General features: G+C 48.9%; 2 protein-coding genes and 1 non-coding gene across 5 annotated transcripts; 1 reads left to right on the top strand and 2 right to left on the bottom strand.

Annotated features, from left to right (window-relative positions):
• Window positions 1-9,145: 9,145 nt before the first annotated feature.
• Window positions 9,146-12,569, bottom strand: LOC123067641 (pentatricopeptide repeat-containing protein At4g11690). The gene is made up of 3 exons (XM_044490359.1): window positions 12,543-12,569; window positions 11,638-11,666; window positions 9,146-11,373 (listed from the first exon to the last, which is right to left on the bottom strand). The coding sequence occupies exons 1-3, from the start codon at window positions 12,567-12,569 to the stop codon at window positions 10,140-10,142; spliced, it is 1,290 nt and encodes a 429-aa protein (XP_044346294.1). The 3' UTR covers window positions 9,146-10,139.
• Window positions 11,719-11,791, bottom strand: TRNAK-CUU (transfer RNA lysine (anticodon CUU)). The gene has a single exon. It is a non-coding gene; the product is annotated as a tRNA-Lys (tRNA).
• A 184-nt stretch (window positions 12,570-12,753) lies between the features above and the next one.
• Window positions 12,754-18,138, top strand: LOC123071378 (protein ESMERALDA 1). 3 transcript variants are annotated; one of them, XM_044494918.1, is made up of 10 exons: window positions 12,754-13,405; window positions 14,346-14,415; window positions 15,036-15,103; window positions 15,214-15,302; window positions 16,023-16,220; window positions 16,333-16,537; window positions 16,691-16,858; window positions 17,028-17,195; window positions 17,276-17,466; window positions 17,603-18,138. In XM_044494918.1, exons 1-10 carry the CDS (start codon window positions 13,016-13,018, stop codon window positions 17,763-17,765), a joined length of 1,710 nt encoding a protein of 569 aa, XP_044350853.1. In that variant the 5' UTR covers window positions 12,754-13,015; the 3' UTR covers window positions 17,766-18,138. The 3 variants fall into 3 exon arrangements, with proteins under 3 accessions (XP_044350853.1, XP_044350855.1, XP_044350854.1); XM_044494920.1 differs by having other exon boundaries at window positions 12,850-13,405; window positions 14,350-14,415; XM_044494919.1 differs by lacking the exons at window positions 12,754-13,405; window positions 14,346-14,415 and adding an exon at window positions 14,883-14,922.
• Window positions 18,139-20,972: the final 2,834 nt, after the last annotated feature.

Raw genomic sequence — 20,972 nt, 5'->3', positions numbered from 1 at the left:
AGTATGAAACCGAGTTGGGTGTGGGGCTTCTCTTGCCGTCATCACTTGATGCATCATCCTCCTCATCATCATCATCCACCTTGCGTTTGTTGCTCAAATGCAAATCATCCAAACCATCACGATTCTTCCATTTCTCATCATTCTTTAACACTTCATAGCAATGAGACAAGGTAAAGAACCTTCCTTTCTTGATCTTCTCCTTCTTGGTTTTCCTCGTCTCTTCTTTGAACAAGTTTTGTGCAATATTGAACTACAAGAAAAACAAAACAAGTTAGCACTTCGGACACCAAAAACAAGTATGAGATGAACATATATGAGATGCCACTTACTCTATCATCCTCATTTGTGTCACTTGGGTTAATCTTGTCAACTGCCTTTTGTGCGGCCGCCCACTTTTGACAATCCGAGTTGATTGTGGACCATCGGGACCGAAGTGATCTCTCCGAGCGGTCAATTCCACTCATGTTGTGAGCATCAAAGTATTCTTTCGTCCGCCCCCAATACGCATCTCTACTTTGATCACCTTCAATGGATGGATCCCTTGACACTTGCAAATAAGTATTGCATAGTAACTTGTCATCGTTGGTGCTGTAATTGCCCGCTCTTCCTTTCGGCGCATCGACAATGCCCTCACCCTCCTCGTCCACCTCAAACTCATGGTCTTCCAAATGGATGTCATTGGTTTGAGACCAATGCGAATTGTTGGACCCAACACCCATCGTTGACATGTATGCATCATCATTGAGACTACAAATTTTTTTGAACAATGCAAATAAGCTATCTATATGTGATGATGCATTGAAAAACAAGAAGAAAATAAAAGTTAGAATTTTTTTCACCTTGGGGGCATTTCGTCGAACACATGGTGCGCGTCGGCGACCGGCTCAACGATTGAGCTCGTCGGCGCTTCGGTAGCCGCCGCGGCCGTCGAACGCCCTGCAAGCTTCTTTCCCCTCGCCTTCGTGGCGCCGGAGCCGTCCGCCGCCTTGTTTTTCTTCGCCGAAGTTTTGCCCTTCTTCGACCGCGCCGCATTGGGGAGCTTCGACGGTGCGGCGGCGGCACGGGACGGCGCCGGCGCAATGCCACCCGTCGCCGTGGTCATCCGCAGCGGCAAGAAGAGGCTGCGTGCGAGGCCGGCGCTCGGCGGAGCTCCGGCGGTGGCGACGCCAACGCTACCCGCGCTAGGGTTTCCGGCGGTTGCGGCGGCGGCGGGGGGGGGGGGGGGTCGCGGCTGTATAGCGGGGAGAGCGGGGCGCCGGTGTGCGCGTCCATGGGTGGCACCGGCGCCGGCGCGCGCGGGGCGTAGGAGGAGGAAAGGAGAGAGTGCGGCGCGAGCGGTCGAGTGTGCCGCGCGCTGTACCAGGCGCCCGAAATACGCCGCGCGGGATGGCGTTTCCGACAGCGCGCCCAACTCGGTATAGCGCGCCGCCGTTATTGCGCGCCTGCTGGAGCGACCCGCCGCGTTGCGCGCGCTAAAACCGACGAATTTGCGACGCGGCACTAGTTTAGCGCGACTGTTGGAGATGCTCTAAGGACTAGCTCGGATGTTCGTTTTCCCACAAACCGGAGACAAATCAGAGGGCTTTGGAGGAGTTCAGACCACTGCACTTATGCATTTGACACTCGAACCCATCCCAAAACCCTCTTCCGCGCCCATGGCCCTCCCGCGCAAAGCGGTTCCTGCACATTCATGCCGGTCAACATCGTTTCAGAGGCCCAGCACCGCATTTATACCGGCTCGGAGCGGGCGCAGCCTATCACTGGAGCTGACATTGAAGCGGTGTGCCGGGCGAGAGCGTCGCCTGGTCTCCGTGTTTGTTTCCAATGTCGGGGACGCGTGAACGGACAGAATTGCACGGCTTTGTACCGCATTCAAACCGCCCCCGTTCGTCCGACTGCCGGCATTAAAGAAGCGTGGCGGACGAGAAACCCACTTTGACGTCCGTGTTGACACAGCCCGCTACTTGGCATGGCTGGCAGCCGCTATTTAAACGATGCCTCCTCGCCTGACACAACCAGCACCTCACCACCTCTACCATGACCATCATAGAGATGTGGGAGAGGCTCTCGATGGAGCAGAAGCAGGGCTGGTCAGCATTGCAACCTCATAGCAGGCCCACTGTGCTAACCGGATAAGAGGTTGGCTTGCCGGTGAGCTTGTCGGAGGGCAACGACTCAGGCAAGAAGATGAAGGAGGCGTACAATGATGAGCCGACGCCACGCCCTCGTGGATCCATGCCTGCATCACCTTGGAGCAGGCGCAGGCGCACTTCAACACCTTAATGACGAAAGAGCTACAGGCATCGCTGGTGTCAGTGTTTCGATGATGTCGTTGTGGCCATGGTCGCGGAGGATCCGGGCTTTCTGGGTGATCAATAGGCAATGTACCAGACCATGCGCAGCACCCGCGAGATCCGTCGCGGAGCGATGCTTGTTGCGTGTCCTGCAGGAGGGGAGGGTCGCCTTGTTCGTGGAGATCGACGTGGATGTAGACGAAGAGAAGGCGCAGGCAACCGCGGACGGCGCCAGCTAAGCGGCGGCTTGGCCGCCACCGTGGTTCGTGCCCCGCCACCATGACCACGAGGTCGACCCATCCACGCCCTGCGTCGTCGACAGGGCGGACTCCATAGAATAAGATTACCCATCGCGGCTTGGGTCCCAAGAGGGACACTTCTATTGTTTGCCCCTCCTTGATGCACTGCAGGTGAGCTTGCCAGACATGGGGAAGACAAGACATCCGACATGGACTCCGCCATGCCCGACGATCATTTAGATTTGGTTCAAAAAGACTTGTCCGCTTTTATTTAGTTGAAACATGTTGAAAATATAATGAATTTGGTCTGATTTAAATGAAAACCATCCCATTTGTTTAAATCTAGTTTGAAATGTGATGACTTTGCATGAAAACCTTCCCTTTTGTTTAAATACATGAAATGTATGCGAGCATGGTTGAATGGTCGGCTCCAGTGTTTGCAGATGGGTCCAAACCAGCCCGCGGACAAATAGTGTGTCGGGATAGGGGTCCGCGTTTGAGATGCAGTGTGCAAAGGAACGATCACATAACCGCAAACGTTCAATTTACGTTCTTATTATTATAGCTGGACCCATCTAGTACATCTCGTGTTCACCTTGAGTGATTTATGGTTGTGGTTGTGTCATATTATTTGGCGAACGATAGCATCGTCATTTCCATAATATTCCCCTTCCCTTTCGTGAAGGCAACGGTTATGACAAAGAACTTGTCTCCTCCAAACTCCTCTAATGAGCATGTGGATTCGTCTTCCCTTTTCATGCCGCTATGGCGGTCGGGGGCGGAATGGGAATCCAACGCCTCGGCTCTGGCTAGTAGTTTAGGTTATGTTTTTTTAGTCCTCACACGGACGACGCTTGGAAATATGGTGACACTTCGTCTTCAAGCTGGTTTACAGGGCCCAGTCCTCCTCGAGTTTGTCCATAAGGATGGAGTTGATAGAGATTCATTGCCATTCAAGTCGTCTCCTTGGGCGACAAGGATAAGGTTTCTCATCGTGTGTGCGCAATGGCGGTATTTGGTGACACTTCAGATTGATTCAAGGGTTCAACGAAGATAACTATGACACTCCAGGGTTTTGGTCCTTAAGGAGCATGAAGAATTTTCGTCTGTCATTGACAAGGTCGGGACGGGCCCGGTAGGAGTGCGATAATTGCAGTCTATTTTGGCGATGGTAGTGCTCGTTTGGTGGATCTGGGATCTCGATGTAATGAATTCTATTATCTTTGATTGAAATGCTTTGTACTTCTAGTGAACATCTATAATACACTCGATCCTTTCTGCAAAAAGTAAAGCGGTTAGAAGAATACATAGTTAAGGTCATCACAACTGATTTTGTACCCAAAGAGAAAAAATAAAAATAAAGCTATTACAAGAGAATGGACAAAGAGGAAAATGAATGGTAGGAGGAGAGAAGAGGGGACAAAGAAGGAATGGGCCTAACGGTGATGATCATCGGCAACCGACAATGAGGTTGAAGTGGGCGCTCTGTTGGACTTAAAGAAAAGTCTCATCGATGACCGTCCACAATGTTGGCGGTGGTTATGAGCGGTGTATACTGCAATGGCGGGGAGGAATGTGATGCAACAATGATGGAAGAGAGGAAGGATATTGTGAGTGATACAAGAAAGAAGATAAGAGGAAGGCTTAGGGAAGACAAAGGGTAAGGGAAAAGTGGTGACATGGAAGTTGCTGGGGTATAGAGACTATCCATGACATCAAGCTCACTAGGGCGGGATGTAATTTTTCTACAAAATATTTATAGTCCACACAAAGTTCCCAAAACCATGTTTGCATGCTTGCATAGGGCATCTCTAATCGGACCCTCAAAAACAGTTAACTCCTTAAAAGAATCATTTTTTGAGGAGTTAAGCCCTAACTAACCGAGCCCTCAAACAGTTAACTTCTCAAAAAATTGAGGAGTTAGGCCTCAAATTTGAGCAGCCGCCTCCACTTCTAGTTAAAAGACTCTCTCTGCCTCGCTCCACGTATGACGCCCAACAACACGTAATACCTCCTCGGCGACCCATCTGACGATTGCAATGATCACACCCATGCACCCCCGCCGAACTTCGGCAATATTCCGATGAGATTCCAGTGAGAACTGAGAAAGTTTTTCTTTGATTTCGACGAATCGTTGCATTTCGGACTACACCATCATGGCACTAGGAGAGGGAAGATGAGATAAACCCATTTAGACGAAGAAGTGCCCAAATCTGGCCCATGAAGGATGAACTTCGCCGATTGTCTCGACTCCTTCGCACGCGTACGCCGCGCTCGTTGAGCGTTTGTCAAATTACTTTTGTAGATCATCTACCGACTACCGTAGTTCATAGCTAGCTACACGACATCATCTCCTACGAACCATCGTGTGGAAGGAAAAAAGAAGAAGGAAGAAAGAAGAAGAAGGGAAGAGTGACCTCCATGTAGGGTATAGTTCATTTGAGGAGCTAAGTTTGGGGGTTCGGTTAGCTCCATAAATTTTTTTAACTCCTCACATTTGAGGAGTTAAGATTTAAGAAGCTTGAGTTAAATATTGAGGGTTCAGTTAGAGATGCCCTTATATTCTAACTCCTCAATGTGGGAAGGAGAAAAATTTAGGGAGGAAAACAGATATTGTTGTCACATTGTAGTTGTCTTTTAAAACAACTTGCAATCTATTCACCATTTGTATTTCAGTAGCTAGTGTATGTCGTACCATCATATGTAACTAATCTTCAAGGACTATTTTCTTTTACTATAGAACTTATCAATTGTGTACACCCAAATGTCGATCGTTTAGTTCCCCAAAAATAAATTGTTCATCGTTAGGCATTAGGGATTGTTTGGGTGTCGTCCATGTCAGCCTTATCAAATCTGGGCTAGCCAATTTTTTGGCGCACGTTTTTGCCGCCACCGGCTCGCAACGACATGTCACAAAAACTGAATGTGCGACCAAAACTTTGGCGCAGATCTGAAAAATCGGCTTTCAACCGATTGCTAGCCATCGAGTGCACGTAAGAAGTTGAGAAAGTCGGCGAAGTTCGTCCAAACAGCCCCTTAGTGCATTACATCCATTTAGGCCTTTTCTTTCTTTCTTGCGAAGAACATCCATTTAGGTGTCGAAACCAAAAACCCACAGAAGCTAGGGGTGAGATAAGAAGAAGAAGAAGAACAGAAATGCAACACGAGTATAGGAGACCGATGGAAGCTTGCAGCGGACGCCTGCGCGAGGGATCTATGACGGCGGGTTGACGGCGTGGTTGGGATTTGAGAGGATGGACGCGGCTGGCTGGCCGCCAACGTCGCCAGTTACCGTTGCGGGTTCGAGGCCCTAACGGATCCCCCGGTTAGGTGCGAGCGCGACCATGCGAGTGGGTTGACTAGCCGTCGAGGCACAACGACCATCTCACCCGTCCGTTCCGGATCCCGGCATGATGAGCATGAATACCCCTGTTCTAAACAGAAAAAAGTATCACCAACGGCAGCGAGCCAACAATCATCGATATTTTAGGCAAGTACTCCTAATATGCACGGTACTGAGCACCGTGTAGCACGTGTAACATCTTTTTTTTTTTGAGCGGGCACGTGTAACATCTAACAAACTCGGCGTCTAAGTGCACGCCAATGCCGTGCATTAGAACACCTCCAAATGTTCGGACCATACGTAAAAACCGCTTCGCTCCACGAGAAAAGCGATCGTGGAGGCGATCGCATCTGAGGCCAACTCCACCGGCCGCCGCCGGTCCCTGCCTCTTCTGTTTGGCCACTCCGGCCACACGAGGAGGTGGGGACCACGGCGCTTCGACGTCGGCCTGTAGTTAGGGTTTGTCTAGTGTCTCCTTAGGGCGCCGTTGGGGTGGTGGGAGCGACGCCCGGGCAAATAAATCTGCCTCAACTCCACTCCCACACCGGCGGCGACCTTCACCGTGGCGTCTCGGAGTTGATGGCAACGTATGTTGTTCGGTCATGTAGATCGGCAGCTTGGTCTTCTCGTCGTTCTTCAGATCTGGCAATGAATAAAAGTATTTCAGTTTCTTCTCCGATGCGGTGTTCTACACTGTGGTCGGTGAGGGATCTGGAGGAAAGTGTGTCCAAGCGGGGATGGTGTGGCGGCGGCATCTTTCCCGTGGTGGACTTGTGTTCTGGGGCTTCGTCGTTGCGACGACGTTTTCTCCAACGTCGGAGTGGAGCCCGGGAGGTCGTCCAGGAGTACGCGCAGACTGCTGTTTGCGCATGTCACAGTTGGAAGATGGTGTATCCTGTGCTGGTTTTGTGGTTGAAGGCTGACAGTTCTGGTTTCTTCCTCCGACGTTGTAGTCGTGCGGGGATGTCAGTTCTGGAGCTTGATGGCGTGTCCGGGGACATGTTGCCCCGGTCTGATTCGTTCAACGGTAATGGTTTTGCTTATGGCAAACAACTTTGGAGGTCCGTAAAACTGTTGATCAGCGATGGAGCTGCGTCGAGCTCGGGTGTAGAGGTGATCTGTCTTCCGTCTCTTTGGTGGTCGCTTCGGTGGTGTCGAAGGAGGGAGATAGGCACTGGTTTTTTGCATAGGTTTATCCTATCTTTTCAGGCCTGTAAGGTCGGTATGTACGTGCCTTGTAACTTGATTTCATCTTATAAATGAGACACGTATTGTCATGCAAAAAAAATGTTCGGACCGTGCGTTCCGGACAATTTTTGCTATTCAACATCGTGTAGATGTGTCTAGATGTCCAAATTTCCATAAATCTAAAGAACGAGGGATTTGCGGGCGCCTGACATCCGAGACCCGACCAAAAACAAGGCACAACACGCGCATTTGGACAACTACACTGTTTCCGCGCGATAACCCGCCCTTTCCCGCTGTCTTTGCTCCAATCGTCCGCGTCCCCACCCCAGTTCTCGCCCGTTTTACCATCCACCGATGCGATGGAGCCGCTGAAGGAGCCAATGGAGACGATCACCATGCCACTGGAGTCGGAGACCCGTTGGTGGTGGCTGCTCGCAAGGCCAACGACACACACGGAAGAAGAGGGAGGACATAGTTTTGATGGTCGTCACCTGCCACCTCCTAAGACAAAGCGCGTCGCCCGGCTGGTGGCAGCACCCGTGCAATGGCCGCCTTAGCTGCCATAGCTGCGGGCACCATACTACTTAGCCGCCCCACGGCTCGATTCATAGCAACATTCCCCATCTTCCTTCACCTTTGCACATAATGTTGTAGAGCTCGACGACGGGAGAGGGTTCTCGGGGTCAGTCCAGGGTGTCGGAGACCGACACCACGGACATCCAGACTCCCCGAGAACCCCCCCCCCCCTCGATTGGGGGCCCGACTGCAAGTTTTTAGACATCCAGACCGGTCCGAAGTGGTCTAGTAAGACGAGGAGGGGCGAGGGGGGGGGGGGGGTCGTTAGATCGCCTATGACATACGGACCAATTGGTTAAAATGGGTTTTGTGCTGGCCCATTTGGCGACCCGCGTTGTAGCCCAAAAATGCCTGAACCATTCGGTCCGGACATTTGCGGGCATTTTGGTGATTCGTTTTGGAGATGCCTTAACAACTAATTTCTCCCATTCTATCTTAATTGCGCCAGTGCTAACCTCCCAGACACGGTTAGGGTTTATAGGATATCCTAGAAACGTAATTGTCTTCAGAATCTAATTGGTTCCCCTCGCGTCCATCCGTCGTTTTTGGTGTTTGTGGGTGTGTGTGGGGGGGGGGGGGACCCCGCTATTCGTATTAAAGAGACTTTTTCAAGATGAGTTGTGTTGTCTTCGACATCGATGTTTTGGGAGTGCACGGTGTCGTCGAAAAAAAAGGTCATATAGTTCCTCCTAGCTGCGGTGATGATTTATCAAACAGCCTCGGATCTAAGATTTCTCTATAGGGTCGACTCATCTATTCTTGAGTTTGAGTTCGTGTCCTCCGAAAACCGATCTTTCATACTCTTACTTGTTGATTTTTTGTCGATGTGTGTTGGTGCTTTCTTTGGTTTGATTGTTTGTGGAACTGAAATATTTCCTCGATATTTTGATGAAAATCTTGTGCCTTAGCAGTCTAATTCTAGCGTCGTTATTGAAGCTTTGGTAGAATTTCCTCTTTCAAAAATTATGATCACAGAGAAAATGTATATCAGAGATTTCACTGAAATTCTTGGTTTTAAGAGTTACTTTGTACCTACATCTGTTCCAAATAATTGAAGTTATGGGTTTGTACTAAGTCAAACTTGTTTAAGTTTGGCAAGTCTATAGAAAAATACATTAACATCTAGAACACCGAGTCTGATGTGATTATTTATGAAATATATTTAGTATATGTATTTGATGTTGTAGATCTTATCACATTTTTCTATAGAGTTGGTCGAACTTAAACAAATTTGACTTAGGACAAACCTATAACTTAAATTATTTTGCAAAATGGAGAGAGTTGTTTTAAAAAAAAATCTTTCATCTAAAGCATTTTCCTGTAATGATTGTCGTGTTTGCATAGAGTTTTTTTTTTTTGCATAATTAACCTTGCCGTGGCCGATCCACAGACTTCACTCTAAGACTAACCAATGTCTCCGGCAAAATCTACACCAACTCCACCGGCTGACTGATCCTGTTGCTGACTACCCATCGAGGCTGGAGTGAGGGTCATAGTTTTCTTCTCCGACACTAGGTGCCTCGGTAGCCGGTACTAACTATCATCGCTGCTACCACCTCCAGCGGCTCGCCGATCCTGCCACTGCAACGAGGAGTGTTGATGGTCGTGACTGCGCCAACACCAACTTAGAAAAACAACCAGACTTCAGTGTCAATGTATGCAAGGGCCGGCGCCATCGAGCAAGAAGCAGTTGATGCCAATCTGCAGAGACGGTCACAGGGACGCCCAAAAGGGTGTCAACTGGGGTTTCATCAGGAACGCTCATGTAATAATTGGCAGCCTGCAGAGTCATTATTGGATGGGCTGGTATTTTTCTTTACCCCCATTCTTAGATTGTTTAAAGCTGATAAGTGAGCAATCTCTCGTTTTTCCAAGCATCGGCTCCCAGCTCTAGCATGTTAAAAGCAACAAAAAATACCAGGGAAACCAGGCATCCCACAATGTACATACCTGCACTAACATTTGACTACATCACAGAGATAAGGAAAACTACGGTAATGTAAAGCTATTTTCCCTGTTGTCTAAAGAAGACCGCAATCAGTTGGTAAATAATTTGTCTTCAAAATAACATGTCTATTTGCCTCAAAAACGAAAAACAGAAAGAAAGCATTCATATAGCATATTTACTGAATTACTGTTAGCATCCGGAAAAGAAGAAACCGAATTATCCAACTTGCATATCACCTGGTCGCTGCTATACAACAAAAATGTATGTACACAACCAACATAAATTATACAAGTATGGATGCACTGACCTTTATCTCGCTGAGAGTGCTCTGCACATACATCTACTTTTTGTTGCTTTGAATTTGCTTATAACTATCGTATCGCCCTTGGTTAAGCTTTGGCAATGTCCAGTAAATCACTGAGCAGTGTTTCAGTTTAGTAAAGAAATTTCATCAGATTTCCACCAGAGGGTGTGCTTCCTCTTCCCACTTTCTCAAGACAAACATACAACATATGAATTGGCACAGAAACACAAAACACATGCTTGACTGCCTAGGTAAAAAAGTTACTGGTCGAGCTTCCCTGTCTTGCCTTGGCATTCAGTAGTGCTTGGGAGACCGATTCGTTTGGTTGTAGACCAGCTCGCACCATGTCCTTGATAAGAGCTTCAGCTTCCGGACATTTACCATCATTACAAAGACTACGGATCGTCAGGCCATAGCTAGCGATATTTGGAACCAAGCCATTCTTCCTCATCTCCGTGATTAATTTCATAGCCTTGTAAGAGTTCCCTTCTCGTCCATAGCCAAAAATCATCATGTCATAGATCACACCGTTCGCCTTAACACCTTTCTCCTCCATCGACTGGAACAGCTTCCTGGCGTCCTTCATTTTCCCTTCCATGCAGAGGGCATGCACCAGAACACCGTAAGTGCGCACATCCACCTCTAAACCAGCCTTCTCCATGTCTGCAAACATCTCAAAAGCTTTGTCCATGTCACCGCCTCGGGCCAATGCATCAATCAGTATGGTGTAGGTCACATTTGTGGGTGTCAGTCCTCGCTCCTTCATGTCAGAGAATGCCCTGTTTGCACGGGCTATATCTCTAGCACGGCAGAAGCCCGCAATGAGCGCATTGTACGTCAGAGTGTTGGGCTGGTACCCGGCCGCCCTTATTTGGTTGGAGAAATGCACCGCATTGGACATCTGCCCGGCCTTGCCATACCCATCAACAAGGAGGTTGAACGTCACGATGCTCGGACGGATGCCCTCCTTCCGCATCATCTCCAGCAGCCGGGCAGCGTCCTTCATCTTGCCGTGCCTGCACAGCCCCGCGATCAGGGTGTTATAGCTGACGGCGTTCCGGGCGACGCCCTTCACGGGCATTTCGTCGAACAGGCGGCGGGCGCCCTCGAACTCCCCCGTCCTGCACCACTCCCCGACCAGGACGTTGTAGGTGTAGATGTTTGGCTCGACCCCGCCCCTCCTCATCTCCTCGAACAGGGCGAAGCCCTCGTCCCTGCGCCCGCGGACGAAGTGTCCGTGGATGAGGGCGGTGAAGGTGACCTCGTTCGGGGCCAGCCCCAGGCGCGGCATTGCGCCGAACACCCTCCGCGCCTCCGCCAGGTCGCCGGTCCTGCAGCAGGCGTGGACGAGCGCCGTGCACGCGGCCACGTCCAGCTCCCCGTCGCCCGCCTTCGCGCCGCGGGCCAGATGCGCTAGCGCTGACCGCAGCTCGCCGGCGCACGGCCTCGGCCGTGGTCGCGGACATCGGGTTTTTGTTTTGCTTCACCTGATCGGGTTTTTGCTACCCTTTCTGGAGTGGAGGTTTGAGTTGTTGGTGGGTCATCGATGCCGCGTTGCACACGGCCAGCAGACGATCGAATAGGGCAGCAGTTGGACGTAGGATTCAAGGCTTTTCGTTCCTCCTGATCTGTTGTGTTTATGATGAGGAATAAGCTTTGGGGATTCGTTTTGAGCTGCGTCTCTTGCAGGTGCTCTGTGCTTGCCATGTCCAGTTTTGTGGAGCCTAAAGTTCATACTCACTCACCATTTCCAGTTCGTTTGAGGTAATGTGTCCTGGAGTGTCAGAAAGGAAACAAAAAAAAGTCAGCACGGGAAAAAAAATGATCGCCCACCGTGGGGCTCGAACCCACGACCACAAGGTTAAGAGCCTTGCGCTCTACCAACTGAGCTAGACGGGCTTTGTGAATAAAATGTACTGAAAGGTTAGTCATTGCATGTCTCGCAGAAAAAAAAGTGCGTGACCTTCAAATTTACTCCCTCCGTCCGAAAGAAAACTTGGCGTGTACAACCATATACTATTTGCTCAGTGAATACGAACTTGGGCACTATTAGTCGAACTCTTTCGTACGTATACATAAATGCCACCATGATCGAACTAAAAAAATCTGTCTAAAGAATGGAAAGGAATATCGACATCAACTATGCACGCGACGGAGCCGGATTCCCTGACGTACGGCCACCTGACGTTGGGCCACTGACGCGTGGGTCCGGGTCCACACGTCAGCGAGTGCGCTGTACGCCAGAGGAGCTGCGTCCGCACGCGACAGCTTGCAAGGAGAACAAGAAAACGTTTGTACCTGGCCCCCCCTTTGCAGCTTAGCATCTTTCCTTTCTGGAGGGGATTTGACGTTATTCAGCAAGCACACCCTTTTCGCAGCTAAGAGGCTTCGAACCAAGGGAAAGCGATAAATCTTATCGAAGGATCCGGAATAAAGGGAAGCATGTTATTGCCCTTGCCACTAGATTTTCACACGGATGTAGTTTTTAAATATATATTTTTTGTCACATATAATACATATTTAGATAGTTAAATTATCGACCTAGAACTACGCGAATGATCGCAACGTATCTCTCCGCACACCCGTCTGTCGACCACCCCGCACGCTCGCTCACTCACAAGCAGTCCACCAGTCCAAACCCGCAACAAACCTCAGAGACCTTCCACTTCGACGTCATTCTATCCCGTCCCGTGCTGCTGCCCCACACGGCCACGCCCACGCCCACCGGCCGCCCCCGCAACCAGACGCCAGAAAATACCGAGTCAGCGACGGGCGGAGACGGGGACGGGCCCCTCACTCCAAAACCTCTCTTGAATTCCAACGCGCCCGAGCAGCAGGGGGAGAAGGAAGGAAGGAAGGAAGGAAGGAAGGAGGTCCACCGCCCACCCGCACGCCCTGCGCGTCCCCCCCCTTCTCCCCCTCTTTGAACAGTCGCAGCATAGCAGCGCCTCCTCTCTCCTCTGCCTCCCCCTCTCCCCTCCCTCGGCGTCGCCCGCCGCTCAGCTCAGACCCGATCGGCCGCGCGGCGCGAGTCCTGGGCTGGCAAAGCGCTCTCTGGCCCCAGCCCCGAGCCGGAGCGGTCCGCGGCCGCCTGTGCTGCTGCGGGGGGTTCCGGGGGCTTCGATGCAGCACCACGCGTACAGCCGCCTGGGGAGCCTCGGCGGCGGCGGGGCGGGGGCGGGGGCGGCGGCGTCCCCGCCGTCGTCGCCGCGGCGGGCGTGGGGGAGGAGGCCGTCGGCCAAGGGCGGCGCGGGCGCGGGGAAGGCGGCGGGAGGGGGAGGCGCGGCGCGGCGGGCCGCGCGGGCGGTGCTCGCCGCGCTGCTGCGGCGGCAGGCCGTCTTCCTCTTCGCCCCGCTGCTCTACGTCGCCGCGATGCTGCTCTACATGGGCTCCATCTCCCTCGACAGCGTGCCCCGCATCATCTCCCGCCCCGTGCCCGGCTCGCTCTACCGCAGCCCGCAGCTGTACGCCCGCCTGCGCCCCGAAATGGACGCCGACAACGCCACGGACGCGGTGAGTGCCGCGCTTCCCCTTCACCCTGCTCGTCTCTGGCCCGGGCCCGCTGGGCTAATACTTTGCGTTTGCGATCAAAGTGTTTACTGGATTTGGGTGACGAGCGAGTTCTGTCGATGCTCGGATTGTGGTAGCTGCGGCGTTGGGTGCTTGGATCATTGTGCGTGAGCTGACTTTCAGCGTGTCTTCAGACACCGAACCATGTCGTTTTGTGCTTGTGGCCAGTGGTGTGTATACTCGTTTGCTTTATGTGGTGCGTGCTGGTTAGGAGTCTTAGGACAGTTATGGGTTAGTTTTACCTCCAATTGCTGCAGAATTACTACAATACAATTGTGGAAATGTATGTGAGGGTGGATAACAGGGCAAATAAATGGTGTTTCACCAGTTGAAGGTTGAAACATACTTCAGATTCGGTGGGGCGCTAGTATTTTTGTCAACTGGGAGAAGATGTGTATCTTGGTCAGAATCAGATAATTGCGGTTTGACAATTTGTCAGATTAGCTGCCTCAAGCAATAGCATGTGCCGAAATGTTGTAAATATTGCGGCATCACATATTGTTAATTGAACGGAATTATGGAAACTCGATGTGAACTATCCATCCAACAGTCTGCAATTCTGCTGGTCTAAAACAACTGCTTTTAAAAGTTGAATCTTATGAATGTGTGTACACAATGCACATGGTTAGGAGCATCTGGTCGAACATGGCTTTTCATATTATTCAAGTGTATGAAACTTGTGTATACCTGATGGCCTCTCAATTTCTAAGGACTTTTTTTCAGTAGTAGCTCATGTTCATGTTGTATGCTATAAGAGAATTAGTATTTTGTTCTATCTGTCTATGAGATACGTTTTTTTGCTGCATTGTGTTACCTATTTCTGTCTCTTATTTAGTTCACATACATGTGTTACTAGTATTCTCATATTGCTACATTTTTGTAGCTAGCAACTGTATGGCGGCATGCTTACAAAGGTGGTGTTTCGCAACCTTGCATAAGCAATAATACCTATGGTATGTCAATTCAAAACTTCTGAATATTTCTCTGCGTTTCTAATTTCATGTACTGGTATCATTCTAATGATATATGGCTTGATGAAGTTCAACGAAACTTATCTTTGTTTTTCTGCACATTTACAATTGAGCGTTCTCTGATTTGTCGTAAGCACATTTTCTATGTTTGATTGCCCTGGTATGAGTCCTTCAAAAGTTAATAGTTGGAAAACGATATACTCCCTCCATTTCTTTTTAGTCTGCATATAAAATTTGGTCAAAGTCAAACTTTGTAAATGTTTGACTAACTTCATAAGAAAAATTATCAACAATCACAGTATGAAATCAATATTTTTAGATGCATCATGGAATGAATTTTCATATCATATAGCTTTAGTATTGTAGATGTTGATTTTTTTTTACATAAATTTGGTCAAACTTTGTGTAGTTTGACATTGACCAAATCTTATATGCAGACTAAAAAGAAACGGAGGGAGTACTTAATGTATTTGACAATTTGGCCACAGTGTATGCATTGCTCTATTTTGCTATTTTAGTTTATAGCAGATGCCATTTCGCACAAAGCATTTCATATTGAAGGAAGTTCAGATCAATAATTGGTTACTTATGTACTTTGGTAGGTTTGCCCGAACCAAACGGCTACATATATGTGGAGGCCAATGGTGGTTTGAATCAGCAAAGGACATCGGTAGGTACTTTCCATCAGTTGCTCTTTGTGACAATTACCAAAATAAATTTGTATTGTAAAGTTTGTAATGTACAAAGTGTTGCTCACTGATATTTCCTACCATTCTGCAGATATGCAATGCAGTCGCAGTTGCTGGTTTTCTGAACGCAACTCTTGTAATCCCAAATTTTCACTACCACAGCATTTGGAGGGATCCTAGGTCTCTCTCTTTTTGATATGCATCATGTTGATTGTAATCCTTAATGCTGACGCTACTGGGTTTTCATAGGCCGTACCACTATCTGTATATAGTCTTTTAGCACCATGTCTTTTGGTTAGGGTTGACAAAAATGAATTCATGGTTATTGATATCTTTTTCTGAACAACGACAGTTGCACTGTACTTAACTTCTACCATTCTCTACAATATAAAAGACTTCACAAACGATGACATGTATATCATGTTAACATTTTATTGCGGTAGATTCACACTAGAGAGCTCAGTTTGTTAGCTATGAACTGTTATCCTTGTTTTTGTTTGCTGTAGTGCCATGCTATGGTCAATGGATTCAAACATCAATATAACTACACAAATACATACTTAGTCACTTTAGCTTTAGTTCACATACATGTGTCACTTATTTAGCACACATACATGTGTCACTTAATATACTATTGTACACGATAGCATGTTTCCATTTTATAAATTTGTGATGGCATGTGTTTCATGCATGGGCCTTTTGTTAGCTATGCAGAACTTCAAGGTTCTGGCAATTCTGAAAAATAATGTGCTGTTCATAAAATGTAAATCTCAGGGGTGTGTTTGGATGAGGGGATTTCTCGGAACTTATTGTTCTTAGGGCAACTTTAATATGAACAAATCCTATTAATTTTGCCTAGAATTGCCAAGGTTTGATACTAATATTTATTTTTTGATACAGCAAATTCAATGATATCTATGACCAGGACCACTTTGTCCAACGTTTGAAAAATGATGTTCGAGTGGTTGACAAGGTGCCTGGATTCATAATGGAGCGGTTTAGTAACAATTTGAGTAATGTTTATAATTTCAAGATAAAGGCTTGGTCTCCTATTCAATACTACAAAGATGTTGTTCTTCCGAAGTTGATTGAAGAAAGGTGAGTTAAAGCCAATTTGGTTATTGCAGCTCCGAAGAAAACGTTCTTCTGATATTATTGTGTTTAACTGTTATATGACCATTTAACGCTATTGTCTGCGAATAAATTATAGGCTCATAAGGATATCACCTTTTGCAAATCGGCTTTCAGTTGATGCTCCGCCTGCTGTTCAGCGACTGAGATGCCTGGCTAACTTTGAAGCCTTAAAGTTTTCTAAACCAATCACTGCTTTATCTGACACTTTAATTTCTCGAATGAGAGAAAAAAGTGTGGAAAACAACGGGAAATATGTAGCAGTGCATCTCCGTTTTGAAGAGGTTGGCCTTCTACTTTAAAAGACTGTTTCTTCATTCTTCTGTCTGAATTTCATTTGTGAAATATCGGCAGGCACATGGTTACCAGACGAGAACTGTCATCCAATTCGCAAAAAAAAAAACAAAAACTGTCATCCATTGTTTTTGTCTTTGCAGGATATGGTTGCGTTCTCTTGCTGTGTGTTTGACGGTGGTGATGAGGAAAAAAAGGAATTGGATGAGGCCAGGGAAAGAGGCTGGCGTGGAAAATTTACAAGGCCCGGACGTGTAATAAGGCCTGGAGCAATAAGGATGAATGGGAAATGCCCACTTACACCTTTGGAGGTATGCTAGTATGTAATGTTGGTGTTACTGCTTCAAAAGATGCTTCAGAAATTTCATTATGAAGTGAATACAAGCTATATTTCCAGCAAATCTAGTCTGATTCCAGCAGCAGTTGTTGCCGATTCTTTTTGTTACAGTCATTTACATGTCCATGCTGTATGTTGTTTAGGTTGGGTTAATGCTTCGTGGAATGGGTTTCAGCAATAAGACTTCAATCTATTTGGCTTCTGGGAGAATATATAAAGCAGAGAAGAACATGGCTCCTCTCCTTGAAATGTTCCCTCTCTTACAGACCAAAGAAACATTGGCATCAGATGAAGAACTTGCTCCGTTCAAGGTTTGTAGGAATTGGAGCTCTAAAGTCTTATTTACTGAACTTTGAAGTATGCTGCTCTAACATAGCGCGATGTTTTCCAGAATTTCTCCTCGAGGATGGCAGCTATTGACTACAGCGTTTGTGTCCATAGTGAGGTTTTCGTGACTACTCAAGGTGGAAATTTTCCTCATTTCCTTCTTGGTCATAGAAGATACTTGTATGGTGGGCATTCGAAGACAATTAAGCCTGATAAAAGAAGATTGGCCATACTCTTTGACAGTCCGCGTATCGGGTATGTTATTGTAGTTCATGGCCAGTAAAAGAATACTGCTTCACTTTGCACGACCTGGATATTCCTATATATCTTTCACTTTTGGAATCATAATTACAGTATTATTTTGTTAAAACTGCACTCCCCTTTTATGCAGATGGAAGTCATTAAAACGCCAGCTGCTTAATATGAGATCGCACAGCGATGCCAAGGGTATTCAAATGAAAAGAGCAAATGAATCTGTATACACATTTCCAAGCCCTGACTGCATGTGCCATCCAAATAAATCAGAACGCCCTAAATCCATCCAGGCTAGATAGCATCCGCCATGACTGGTTTGATTGATCCTGATTCATTTTGGCATCATTGTATAGTGTGATCATTCTTTGCGTGCAGTCTGGTGGTGTGATTTTCCGTCGTCAAGCACCCCCGTTGCAGTGTTGTTCATTCCATGGCCCTCATGTCGACCTTTGTAGAGACATGTTCAGGCTATTTTGATGTAGGCTAATTCTGGGGCTAACAATACACCGATCCTCATCTACAAAAGATGATGTATCTCTTAGGTCTTAACCATCTCTAGGCCTTCTTGGTGTGGTTGTAGACTTGTAGTGTTCCCTTGTACATTGCTAGGCTAGGAAGCAAACACAAATCATAATATATAATTCTTGAAGCGAAGACAGAACGTTCACTTTATTCTAATGCGTCGATGATTTTATTCTAATGTGCCCAGTTTCACTGTAATATCTTTTCTTTGGAGTAATCCAATGTGGGGTAGATTGTATTAGTCTGGAGATTGGCTTTTGTCTGGACAGTTGAAAGAAGGAGAGCACCAGAGACGCCCCCGAATTATTAGCTGGACAGTTGAAAGAAGGAGAGCACCAAAAGGTGAAAATTCTGTCGTTGGCTTTTGTCTCATGTTGGAAACATCATCTGGAGATTGTCTGAGCAATCATCAATCGAGTACACAGGTAAACAAGTGAGGTACCTCATTTTTTTTAAATTTCTTTGCGCTTGTTGAGTGAATGCTCTTATTTTATTATTATGTAGAGGACGTAAGCGGCAGTAATGTAAAGCAGCTTTCATAGTCGAGGCCGGTCACATGCCCGGTTTGGATGTTTTGCAGTAGATGGAGCCTGTAGTCTGCTTGCATCATTACGAGGATACTTTGTGAAAACAAGCTGGTGGGCTGCTCTGCTCTTCCCCTGAAATCTCTGGCGGATTTCTGCTACAGTTAGGCTGCCAACTGCAAGTAAATCAAGGGCTCAACGTCCTGCGCGGTCTGGAAGACGAGACCTCATAAAGAAAAGTTCAGTCGGAAGACGAGACCTCATAAAGAAAAGTTCAGTCCTCTTGCTGCTTTGGTAACATGAAAGTGCAGGGCTTCGCGCTTTCACCTAAACAAAAGTACTGCTACCTCCGTTAGGCCAACTCCACCGTGCGTTCGTTTGGGGTAAAACGGACGAACCAGATGGCCCAGCGCGTAGGTGCAAACGGACTTTTGTCCGTTTTCTGTCCGCTTTCGACCCATCTCCAACCCAAGTTTGCGCCGCTTTTGGGGGAAACTGACAGCACGTGGACGCGCGGGCCGTCTGCGCGTGTCCTCCCTTGGCTCGTCCGCCGGTGGCACAGGGATGCCTTTTTCTATCCTCCCTCCGGTCGCATCCCCTCTACTCTTCTTCACTTTTCCAGACTCTTCCCCTCGCCGCCGCCGTCGCTGGCATTGCAGCTGTGCAGCTCGGACGCGCGCTCGCCTAGCCCCTTCCCCTCGGCGCCCCCGAGCTACCCAACCACGGCCACCTGGTTTGCGCACCCGCCGGCCGAATTTCGGGCGGATACGGTAGGTCTTGAGCTCGCCCGACTGTGGGAGGCCGCGCCACGCCATGGACTGGCCGGGCACCTGGCCGAAAGGCCCTGGCAGGGCCGCAAGGCCACACGTAGGCAGTGGCTCCTCCTCTAGTCGCTCGGATCTGCACCGTTGGTGGTCCGCCGAAAGATACACGAATGGCGGTCGGCTGGGCTCGGTGCTAGCCCAAAAGCTCGTCGGCGCACCGTTGCCACTCATTAAGTGTGACCACTGCCCAAAAAAGGTCGTGCGCCGCGTGTCTACAACGCCGGAACATCCCGGATGGGTGGTCATCAAGTGCTTAAACGATGTGGTATGTGCTCTTTGTAGCTTCGGTTTGTGCTCTAGATTTGACTAGTTGTGCTAACTTCAAATTTTATTGTGTAGCATGGATGCAAGTTTTGGTATTGGGAAGAAGAGTGCATCGATATATTGATAGATCCCGATTTAGTAGATGTTTGTGCACTTTTAGCTAGCATAGAGGCGGTAGATGAGACAAGTGCACTTGTAGCTAGATTAGAGGCTAGACACGAGACACAGATGGTCCGCTCGTATCTGCGTAAACGAACACAAAACATGGTCCAACACGCGAGAACAAGCAGACATTTCAAATGTCCAATTTCGACCCATTCCCAGCCAAAATTTAGACCGTGTTTGCGTCGAAATGGACAACGTGTGGATGGGCGGTACGCGCGCTCTTGTCCTCCCCTGGCCCGCTTGTCGGGGACACACCGCGCCCACTCCCCCCCATTCCCAAAAACCCTCCTGCGCTCCCTCTCCCCTCCCTCCATGGCCAGCGCCCCGAAGAAACCCGGTGCCCCCACCGCCACCGAGCGCCCCACGAGAAAGAAGAACAACCCGAAGAAACCGCGGTCGGAGCTGACGCCAGCGGAGCTTGCGTGGCTCAACTAGGAATCAACCAAGAGGAGGGCACGACAGAGAAGAAAGTCGCTGCCGAATTCACCGCCGAGGCCGTGGCCATGCAGTAGGCCACGCAACACAAGGCTGTCGTCAACCAGAACGAGGCCATCCTCGCAAAGGCCATGCAGGCGGCGATGACGCAGACCCTCCTTGTTCTAGGGTTGTGCCAACCCGGACCGGCCATTCTCTCCGCTGCCACCATGGCAGCGGTGAGCACAGGCTCGTCAGCCGTTTGCCCTCCGCAGTACCAGTCGTCGAGCTCCACCAAAACACCAGAGACGCCCGGGTTTCATCCGCCCGGCAGCGGTGAGCACAGGCTCGTCAGCCGTTCGCCCTCCGCAGTACCAGTCGTCGAGCTCCACCAAAACACCAGAGACGCCCGGGTTTCATCTGCCTCGACTGCATGGCTAGACCCGGTTCTCCACGTCGCTGGACGACAACGTGATCGGGTCGGCCACCCCGGCTTTCATCGACCTCAACATCACGCCTGGGTTCAGTGGCGCTGGCCAGTCGTCCGACAGGATGCAAAGGAAGCAGCCCTGGTCGGTTCCTATGGCCAACCTTCCCACACCCGCAAGATGTTTGACGAAATGCCAATCCCGACGGCGACAACCCTAACTACACCGCGTTCATGGAGAACGTCATCTACGAGGGTTGTGGCCAAGCCTTCCACGTCGATGGCCAAGGCCATGCCTACGATTCCGACGAGACCCAAAGCCAAGACGACTGCGGCCAAGATGGTGCCGACCACTTCGATGCCCAT

Source organism: Triticum aestivum, chromosome 3B (genome assembly GCF_018294505.1).
Source record: "Triticum aestivum cultivar Chinese Spring chromosome 3B, IWGSC CS RefSeq v2.1, whole genome shotgun sequence".
Lineage (NCBI taxonomy): Eukaryota > Viridiplantae > Streptophyta > Magnoliopsida > Poales > Poaceae > Triticum > Triticum aestivum.
Note: the sequence above shows the minus strand (reverse complement) of the source record. Positions and strands in the feature narration are given on the sequence as shown.